Raw genomic sequence first — 11,256 nt, 5'->3', positions numbered from 1 at the left:
AGCGATATCAGTACCTGGCCCTTTAAATGATATGAACCTCTGCTCACCCTGCCCCTCAGTTCTGTAGGGCGTGTCATTACATAGCACACGGGGTATTGCCTAGACAACAGTTGGGGGTATAGTTGTATAGTTTGGGGGGAAATGGCACTTGGGGGGCTTTGAAGACACTGTACAACCCCATCCATTGAAAATTTAATTTAAAAACTGGAGTTGGAACCGAAACAAGATGACACCTGCAAAGAAGTTTGGCAATTGCGGCTTATACTGGACCTGTCTGAATGGTTAGTAAACTTAATGTCACTTTGATTTATCTTTGTATGTACTGGCAGAGTAGAGTACTGAGAGAGATACGAACGCAATGTGTTTAATTTTTTTTACTGTGGAGACGAATGCGATGTGTTTACTGTGGAGACGAATGCGATGTGTTTACTGTGGAGACGAACGCGATATGTTTACTGTGGAGACTAACGCGATGTGTTTACTGTGTTTACTGTGGAGACGAACGTGATATGTTTACTGTGGAGACTAACGCGATGTGTTTACTGTGTTTACTGTGGAGATGAACGTGATGTGTTTACTGTGGAGACGAACGCGGTGTGTTTACTGTGTTTACTGTGGAGACGAACGCGGTGTGTTTACTGTGTTTACTGTGGAGACTAACGCAATGTGTTTACTGTGGAGACGAACGCGATGTGTTTACTGTGGAGACTAACGCGATGTGTTTACTGTGTTTACTGTGGTAAAGAGAGGAACGCGGTATGTTTACTGAGGCATAGCTGATTGAACAAGAGCAAAAAAGTGATCGGTTAACATAATTTACTCCGTCCTTATATTAAAATAGATAAATGTGAGTGTTATAGTCTTTACTCATGTGCATTTGCGAGCTGTAAACACTTTTGCAGGTATTGCGTTAAGGTTACATCTTAATCATTAACAGACACCATTTTAAACCATCTAGCCTTACAAAGCTAAGCTTTATACTGACCCTCGTTTATAAAGCAGTTTGGTGAGAAATGATTCGTGTAAACATTAACCCATTTAGGTAGATCGGCAGTCACGTTCCCTCAGTGCTGTCAGTTTACACTTGGGGCGGGTCTATGCTAAAACACTACTGTCTATCAACTATCGCAGGAGCGGCCTCTCTCGTCATTACGCAACAACGACAGGCATCTGAGAACGGCTCGATATGAGAAGAGGCAAATTATTTTACTAAATTAAAAGAAAACTACTGGGCGGATCTTTGTCATCCTAGGGTGGTTGTGTACACACACTTCCAACACACATTTCAGTTCAAACAGCTTATAAAAGTGCATGTGGCACCGGATGACCCCTTTAAGCACACTTGTGAAAAAAGATGTGGGAAGTGTGTCAAGGTAACAGGTTGACGATTTAAGGTGCTGTACTATTTATTCCAAAATGTTGCTATCGATTCACCCACTTCAACCAAAAAAGGGGATCAAACTATAGATTTTTTAGACTTCATATCATCTTACCTTTTTCCCACATTCCTACTGCAAATCTTAAACACTAGTTCAACTATAGTGCACAAACTCTACTTATTATGTATGGTTAAAATACAAGGATTTTTATACGAGGATTTTCTTCAGACCCAGCGTCTATTGTAGTGATCTATTTAATAAAATAAAATCTAATAAAAAATTAAATAATTTTTTTTTAGACTCATTTATATGTTGGAGAAGAGCAAATATCAAGTGGATAAAAAATGTTTTGTTCAGTGAAAAAAAAACCAGGTCTGAAATATGAAATTGTGAATTACAAAATGTGCTATTATGCATGACAGTAACTGTGATGATGTTCAACAGGTTTAAATATTCAGTAATACATGATGCTTAATTACCATGTTTTCATAGGTGAACTTTGAATCATATGACAGCAATATAATTTTGTCAACATCAATAGCAATCACTGGAAATTTGAGGTGAGTAAACATAAGACTGGGCAGTGTGTTAGATTTGAAAATAAATAATATGAATGTGAACGCATGCATTCTCATACACATGGAATTTTCATACATTATCCTTACATTATAGGTGTGGAAGGACACAACTAATGAAATGGGATCACTTGGGAACCCAAAGGGTCTACTGTGAGATTGAAGGTAACTTTGCAGTGTTTGCAGGTAAATACATTAGATATTACATAGAATGTTGCACATTTTATTGATGCAATAATACTGTCAAACTCCAGTCCTGGAGGGCCGCAGCCCTGCAGAGTTTAGATGCAACTCTAATTAATCACACATTATCCAGCTAATCAAGTCCTTCATGTTTAATTTACTGCATAGTATGTGTGTTGAAGCGGGTTGGAACAAAACTTTGCAGGGCTGTGGCCCCCCTCCAGGAACTGAGTTTGACACCCCAGACTTGAAGCACCATGATTATTAAATTGTGTTGTCTGTTACATAAGGACTACATATGTTTAGATCTTTATTTTACATTGTTTTGTTCCGGACCAAAAAAAAGAGGTCAGTTGAAAAGGTGGGTCTTTTGCTTGACATGCACCAACATTTGGACAGCAAGTGTTAAAGGCATCATGAACTGAGAAACCAAAATTCTCTTGATCTTTTGACATATAAGAGGTCATTGTAATAGAAAAACATCCTGTAAGTTTCAGAACTCAAGACTTTCTTTGCATTGCTTTCCTTCTGATCCCCACATTAGGAAAACAGTTAGGCTATTTTCCTAATGTGGGGATCAGAAGGAAAGCAATGCAAAGAAAGTCTTGAGTTCTGAAACTTACAGGATGATTCTTCTAAATCATTTTTTTAATGTAAAAATCTTGATAACATTCAGGACCTCAGAAACAAGCACAAAATAAAAAAACAAAGGCAGTTTATGACATCTTTAAAGTGCAATATTGACTAAATATGTATCTAAATGTGTAAATAAAGGTGTGTAAATAAGATAAATAAATAAATAAATAAATAAATAAATAAAAACTCTACTTGCATCAACACTGTACAATAAGTGTGTAATCAAAAGTTCTATACATACTTGCAATGTTATACCCAGTAGAACACTTTGGCCAAACACTGGAAATACCACATGTAAGTAGACAAGTGGTCAATTACTAAGATCCCAAGTGTGGGTACTGGGACATGCCCATAGTCTTCTTAAATCTGGATAGTCTATTCTAGTTATTAATTAACTAATTTTCGTATCCAAAAAGGCCAAGGTGGTATACTTGTGGCTTCAAACCTACTAGGATGGTGATGGGTTAGCCTGGCCTAGTTGGTTCCTGAATTCACCTTGCAAACATATAGAAGCCGTAGGACAAATGTCATGTTTTTTTTTGCGCCTTTTTTTTTAGTGCCTTGCACTAAATCAAACCTACATTCTGTAATGCTTTTTATGTGCTATCTAATTTGGTGCATTAAATTGCAAATATTTAATTGTGGTGGACTACAAATAAGCCCAAAAGGTTTGTCATTATAAACTTTGTTTTTAAACACATTGTGTGTCACCATTAGCAGCTGATTCAAAACACAGGTATGATTTTACTTCTGATTGGTCAAAATCTAATTATCACTAACATATATAAGATAATTGAGCCCTTGATGATGTCAACTGTGCCTCATGGTCCAATCTAAACCTGTGCCCCTTGTGTATTACTTAGAGTGTTTACTGGCAAGGTAGTATCTTTGACCTTTGTTATATGAACAAAAACTAAGTGGGCTCTTGAGATGGGCCTAGCCAAATAAAAGTCCAGCAATTTGTAATGAATTAGAGCAGTGTTTCCTAACCTGCATACCCCACCCCCATTGCTACACATTTTGCAAACGTCCTTAATCAAACACATCTGATTCAGCTCCAGGAACATGGTTTATTAGAGCTTTTTACTGAAAATGGAAAACTCTTGTAGTTTTGGATGTTTATTTACACAGCAAAAGCATTTTAGGGGCCTGAAAATGCAAATGTTTGAAAACAAGTTTTAAAGTGTAATGGCACCTTCATTGTCCTGTGTAAACTACAACAACAACAAAAAAAACTTCATGTACATATTTAGTACACATTACATGTTCAGTCTAAGCATATGTGTGCAAACTACTATCCACATTTTTGTGGATCCGTCTGAACTGGGATCGTTTTGACAATGTAATCATCTGTACCAAAACTTTTAAGTGCAAAGGTCAAACTTTTTTTAGTCTTACACAGTTGCAAAACTACACTTCAAAATTTGAAATATGCTGATAAACTCAGCTCATCTGATATTTACCTCTGTATTTAAATCTGGTAACATGGAGGCTTTGGTCACCTGTACTACTTGCATGATTTTCAGCAAGTAGTTGGAATTTTTTTTTTTTTTTTTTTTTTCTGATTTTGTCATACTAAATAAGAATCACTTTTTCTGCTGCTATTTCTGAGTTGTTTTAACACAATTATTATTTTAACACTTTTTATGGTTACAACTAGTACCTAGTACCTATTAACTAAAATATTTGTTTAAAACTTGGGATTGATATACCAGTAATTACTGTTTAAAGATAGGTAGGTAACTCTTTTTTACACCCTTTACGAATAACAATGTAATATATTTAGTTTGAACTGTAATAAAATAAAGCACAGCAAGACAGTTCACACTGGTACATTTTTTTTTCTCAGGGATTATCACAGTTTATTGAGGTGGCTGCTTCATTTTAACCAACCTGATTATTCCCTTTAAATCATCCCCTGAAAAAAAAATTGTCACATACTGTAATTAAATTATTTTCAGAGCTATGGCACAGTGCTCAAAGCAGCTGACTCATGGGGATAACTTGTGTCTGTCCTGTGCTATGTCCCAGGTGTTGCATTTTATGTTATTAAATTGTTTATTGCATTATTTTAGTGTCATATGTGTTGGCTTGATGGTGTTTTGGCCATATTTTATGGACAGGCCACTTACGAAGAACTCTGATTCATCATGTGGCTTTTTGATTTTTCAGTACAATTTAAGGTTAAGCAGACTTTAGTAAGTAGATTGGTATATTAACATTATATCACTCACAATCCTGTAATACATAAAAGAAATGTGATTCTCAATATTTGCATGTAGTTATTTAATACTTTCTCAGGTGCAGGACAATAGTACAATGAAGCAATGGAGCTAAAATATGTTTGTCAAGGATGTTGCAAGAGTGTATGTTATCTTACCAACCTCCCACAGCAGAACTAATTAACCCAGACAAAAATGATCAGGTAATTGCTTCATTCTTCCTGGAACAGCACCTTCATCTACTTGTTTGAATGTATGGAGTGAGGTCATTAAAAATCATATGAGGTCAATGGCTGTATAGTTTTTTGTCTTATTCCTATGGGAGTAGAGATCAAACTCAGTGTATATATGTTCTCATTCAACTGGCCTTGGGTCTTAATGGGGCCCCTGCTCTACAGGTGAATGACTAAACGACAGAGAAGCCAAGAAACTCAGGCAGGTACGTTTCACCACACAGTGAATTCTGAGCGATTATTGCCAAAGCAACACAAAACTGATCATGTATTTTTACGTGATTGTAGGAATGAATATATGTGTATTGAAAATAACTCAGTATAACTTTTTCTTTTTTACAAATACTTATTTAATTACCTTATTTGTTTGGTTGACAGATCTCCTAAATATAATTTACAAAGAATGGTTAATACATTGTTGTAGTTACTGCCGGTAGGATGACGAATAGCTTCGGTACAAAGTGCCAACACAAATATGATTCTAGAATGGACTTTAGAATATACCAGCCAATTGATAGATATTCCATAGATTACATATTTGCTGCAATTTGGAGTAACTGTGTCTAGTTTCCCAGTCATGCAGTAGCTAAATAACAATTTGGTGAAATAGGTCTAATGCATTTAATATAGAGGTCAACAGTGTGTTGCTAATTTACATGGCTCACCACAAATGTGATGTTTATTTAATTATATTAAGTGAAAAATAATCATTTTGTACTTGCCCTATGAAATAGGTTGCTGTGACCACATTCAGAGTGCCATGATTGAGGAACTCCAAGGAGCAAACATCTCGCATACAAAATTCTTATTTATGGGATTTCCAGAGATCTACAAATACAGACGTCTGCTATTCTTGCCATTTTTTCTAAGTTACGTTTTGGTTGTGGTGGGCAATTCTTTGTTACTTTCTGTGATCAGAAATACAGAAAGTCTTCACAGTCCCATGTACATACTAGTGTCTGCTTTGGCGGTTGTTGACATCATTGTGCCCACTGCCATTATCCCAGCAATGCTTCTTGGTTTCCTCTTTGACTTGAATGAGATATCTTTAACCGGATGTTTGACACAAATGTTTGTTACTCATTTCTTTTCTTCTGTAGAATCCACCATACTTTTAGCTATGGCTTTAGATCGCTTTGCGGCCATTTGCAAGCCGTTACATTACATGGAAATCATGAACTCATCCATGTTTTTTAAACTACTGCTTTTCACACTAATCAGAAGTGGCACTATAATGTTTGCGCTGGTGGCTTTGGCTGCACCTTTGTCTTTTTGTGAGTCTAATGTTATTCATCATTGTTACTGTGACCACATGGCACTTGTTAGCTTGGCCTGTGATTCAATAACCAAAAATAATGCAATGGGATTAGTTGTGATTATCTGTTTTGTGGGAATTGACATATCTGTTATTTTCTTCTCCTATGTGAAAATTTTGCATGTTGTGTTGGGAGCTGCAGCTGGAGAGGATCGTTGGAAAGCTTTTCATACCTGTGGTACACACTTAATGGTTATGATGTGTTTTTATTTTGTTGGTAGTATTACCTTTCTCTCACGAAATCTTAACATTCCAATCCCAGTTGATGTTAATACCTTTCTGGGTGTTATGTATATAGTATTTCCTGCAAGTGTCAATCCAGTTATTTATGGTGTGCGAACAAAGGAAATAAGGAATGCTTTATCGAAAATGTTTAAAATAAATATCAATAGAGTTTCCATTGTAAAGGTATCAATGATAAAGGTTTGAGTGTCTGGGCAGTCTTTTCATTTGACACTTTGTCTATCTATCACAGCTAATGAAACAGAAATGTTTGTGGTTCTATAAGTAGTTTTTCAATGTTAGAAACAGTGAACATAACCAAACAAACCATGTTAATCTGCAGCATCTAAATAATTTAAGTTTTTTCAACTGCGAATTTTAGAAAAAAAAAACCTGTTAGTAAAGAAAACTTTTTGTAAACACCCTGTGCACTTCTGTTGGCTTTTACATATACACTATAATAAATGGATTAATTGGATACACTGTAATACTTTTTTTAATGAAATGGACGTTTCTATGAAAATTAATAAAAGTAAATTCAAAGAAATAGAAACAATATGCTTATTCTAGATCGTTCCTGCTTACAATCCAGTTGTTGGTTCACATCTAAAATAGGGTGACCCAAGTAAAAGTTACTAAGAGAACAATCCTGTTCTATTTCAGTTAGGTACATAGGAACAATCCGAAAAGTATGAGCAAAACATTATCTTCCTTTCAACAAGTAATAAATGGCTTTAGATCCATTTTTCATGCAAAATGTATTCAGAAAATTTATATTTTAAGTATTTAGTCATTAAATTGATGCCCTGATATTGTGCCCTTTAGCAAGATTCTTAATCCAAAGTTTTATCCAGGATGACTGTATCTTTATATCTTTGCACATTTAAGTTAATTCCAAAAATCCTAAAAAAATAAATAAATAAATAAACCCTAGGAATGAAATTATCATGAGACATTTTATACATTGTCACTGTTTTTTTACATGAGAAAGCACAGATTAATAATTTGCTCAAATTCATTATACCTATTATGTTAACTCCAATGAAAGAGCTCTAAGTTAAGCAGTGACAACTGAATAAATGAGCTTAGGGATCATCAGAAATTCCCGAAGTAATCAGGTGTGCAAAGAGAGGGACACTTCTAACCTCTCCAGAGCTAATTAAATAAGCATCTACTTGACACAGCTGCTAATAATTAGCCACTCATGACTGAGTTGTTTAAACAGTAAATGCTAATGAATATAAACTGACTTGCAAAGTAAACAAAAGGGCAATTTCTATGAAGATTCCCCATGTGTGCACATTTTTTTCAAGTTGTTTGAAACAATCATGTCACGTGGGACTTTTTTTAGTAACTATTGTAGAAACAGGCCTGTAGGGTGACATGGATGGTGAAGCTTATCCCGGCATCTCAAACTTTAGGCAGGGAAACACCCCAGACAGATGTTTCATGTCTTTGGATTGTGGGGGCAATCCACAATTATTTAATTTAGGTTACTTGATTTACTTAATGTTTGTGTTTAGCTAAATCTCAACTAATAACACTGACATTTCAAGTGTCTTTTAATATTTTCACTATGCCATTCATTTTCAATTTATTTCCTATGTATTATGTGGCGAAGCAATTAAAAATAATACATTTTAGTATGATTTTTAAATAAATTAATAACATTCTTTAATCTGTATTCATCATTGTGCATTAACTAATAATATACTAAATATATTTATTTCAGCGCTTATGTAGGATTATCTGGTAAAATACTGCTGTTTAATTAATTCATCCATGAACAGCATCCTGCTTAAAAACAGAAATAGTGCTATTGTCTAATAATTTGTTCAGGATTGTTCATTTCAGTTAAATGCAAAAAAAACTTCTATAGTAGTCAAGATGTTTTAGGCAAGATGATAATAATACTTCCAAACAATCTTTCAAAGAGCATCTTTTGAAAAGACTTTTCTTGAAAAGAAAAGTGACTAATTGTGTTTGAATTTAACAAGTCCTAATCCTCTGTGCAATCCTGGGGGAGGTAAAGATAGAGTATTTAAGAGCAGAGATGAGTTCACTTGGTTGGGGGGAGAGGCAGAACAGAGAACAGACAAATACTGTATAAGACTGTTTCATGGGAGAACGGCACAGTTTTAAACTAAATATGAAAAAGAATAATTTTGCTGATTTTTTCTTGACCATTGTTTATGCTTAATAGTTTATATAGGTAACCATGTATTTTATTTGTTAAGCTATGCTGTAGGTTGTCTTTAAAATGTTTACATTTTCATGTATTTGAGTATGGGATTAAATAGTTTACAAATTCTGAGGAATAACTGCTGTTAATTCTTGTTACTTTATTTCTGAAGGTCTGTACTGCACACTTTTAAAAAGCGGAATGGGTGACCGATCAGTCAACTTCTCTTATACTGAATTCCAGTTAATTGGATTCACAGACCTTAAAGGGTACCGGCCGCTACTCTTCATTCCTTTTTGCTTTATCTTAGTGTATACATTATTTGCTAATGGCATTTTGATGATCGTCATTGCAAAAGAGAGAAAATTACATGCCCCTATGTATATTCTAATTGGACTGATTGCAGCTTTGGGGTTTTTTGTGCCAATATACTTTATTCCAAGGATGTTGGTTGGTTTTTTGTGGGAAATGAATACAATTACGCGACATGAATGTCTAATGCAAATGTTTTGTCTGCATTTTTCTGGTTGCTTTCAGTCCACTATCCTACTGGGGATGGCTGTGGACCGATATTTTGCTATTATTTATCCTTTACGCTACAATGACTTTGTAAATTTGACAAACTCACTTATTTTCTCTGCGGTTTTTAGCATTCGAAACGCTGTTAGCATTATTGCCATGGTTGGTCTAGTTGTGCCACTTACTTTTTGTAGAACAAATTTGATTTACCACAGTTTTTGTGAGCACACATCAGTTGTCAATCTAGCTTGTAATGATGTTACTAAAAACTATTTAGCTCTTACAGTAGCTTTCAGTATAACATCCGCTGACTGTTTTCTGATTTTTTGCTCTTATGTCATTATTTTTGTTGTTATATTTCGTTCACCTTCCGGTGAATCACGCCACAAAGCCATTCACACATGTACCACACATTTAATGACCATAGCAATAGCCTACATCAGTGTTACCGCTGCATTTGTTGGGTATAGAGTAGCTACTATACCCAGAGATGTCCGTATCATAACTAGCGCGTTGTATCATCTTGTTCCTGCAATATGTAACCCTGTCATTTATGGTCTCAGAACCACAGAAATTAGAACCCAAATTGTGAAATACTTGAAATGTAATAAAATTGCTACATATTAATTGGCAAGAAAGAGATTTATTACAAGAATAGTTGATAGTCTGTTGTATAAGTTTTTTTTTGCCCCAGTATGTTCATCAAATGTGCGAGTTCATTATACTCAATTCGCTCTCTATTGGTATTAATACTGCTGGTAGTAAATACTTTTTAAAGTGACATACTTTATTACTGTCGGTTACATTATGTTTTATGGATTTGCTGTGTTTTGTTCCTGCTTCTTATTTATTGCGATGGGCACTGCTTATGTTGCACACCTTTCGACTATTACTTGTGATTGTTTTATACTTTACTATTGACTTAAGTTTGTTCAGTTCTTTGTATTGTGTTTATATGTATTTGCCTGTTGTTTTCATAGTTTGCTGGTCGATTATTTTAGTTTTTGCTTATAATGCCAATTTAAAAATTTAAAAATTAAACTGTGGAGATTCACCTCATCTTTGTTTGCTTACCTGCTGTGACAATTACAATGTATATACAGTGTATGCTATATATAGTAATTTCTTACCAAACTGAATAAATGATTAATCATTCATTAAATCATCAAATTATTTGAAGTGTGTGTAAAGGCAATTCAGAAAATTGTTTGTATATGTTAGAAATGTATTGCTGAAAACATGACAAGACTCTGAACTATGTAGTACTGAACTGTTTGTCACCATTTTTGTGCTTAGGATTTTTTTAGCAGGCCAAAAATGATCTTGATGGTCTTGATGATGCACTGGAGACACTGAGCATGACCCCATTCTCAACACTGTATTAACTAGACCGCATTAGTTCAGTGGTTGGTCCTCTCAGTCATGAGTTACTGTCATTACCATTAATTACTACGGCAGCTTTCCTGCAAGTGGGTGTCATTGAAAAGAGTTAGCCCATCCAGCTCTAACACAAGGTCCTACAGGACCACACCCTTAGACTAGGCCGCCTTCTTTTTTGTACTTAAGTAAAAAAGTACTGATAGATAGAAAAGTGAAAGTCGTGACGTATTGTCAAGTATGGTGACCCATACTCGAAATTGGTCAAACACACACACACACACACACACGCACACACGCACACACACACACACACACACACACACACACACACACACACACACACACACACACACACATGTTGGGTTTACATGTTTTATGGGGACATTCCATAGGCGTAATGGTTTTCATAC

The 11,256-nt window shown here is 35.1% G+C and overlaps 2 protein-coding genes across 2 annotated transcripts; both read left to right on the top strand.

Annotated features, from left to right (window-relative positions):
- Positions 1-5,988: 5,988 nt before the first annotated feature.
- Positions 5,989-6,972, top strand: or55e1 (odorant receptor, family 55, subfamily E, member 1). The gene has a single exon (XM_073817387.1). The coding sequence runs from the start codon at positions 5,989-5,991 to the stop codon at positions 6,970-6,972; it is 984 nt and encodes a 327-aa protein (XP_073673488.1).
- A 2,176-nt stretch (positions 6,973-9,148) lies between these two features.
- Positions 9,149-10,093, top strand: or55c1 (odorant receptor family 55, subfamily C, member 1). Its single transcript, XM_073817593.1, has one exon. The coding sequence runs from the start codon at positions 9,149-9,151 to the stop codon at positions 10,091-10,093; it is 945 nt and encodes a 314-aa protein (XP_073673694.1).
- The last annotated feature ends 1,163 nt before the right edge of the window (positions 10,094-11,256 follow it).

Source organism: Garra rufa, chromosome 14 (genome assembly GCF_049309525.1).
Source record: "Garra rufa chromosome 14, GarRuf1.0, whole genome shotgun sequence".
Classification (NCBI taxonomy): domain Eukaryota; kingdom Metazoa; phylum Chordata; class Actinopteri; order Cypriniformes; family Cyprinidae; genus Garra; species Garra rufa.
Note: the sequence above shows the minus strand (reverse complement) of the source record. Positions and strands in the feature narration are given on the sequence as shown.

Bases quoted from the DNA above. Each gene is read 5' to 3' on its own strand.
- or55e1 (XM_073817387.1), top strand. From the start codon at position 5,989: ATGATTGAGGAACTCCAAGGAGCAAACATCTCGCATACAAAATTCTTA.
- or55c1 (XM_073817593.1), top strand. From the start codon at position 9,149: ATGGGTGACCGATCAGTCAACTTCTCTTATACTGAATTCCAGTTAATT.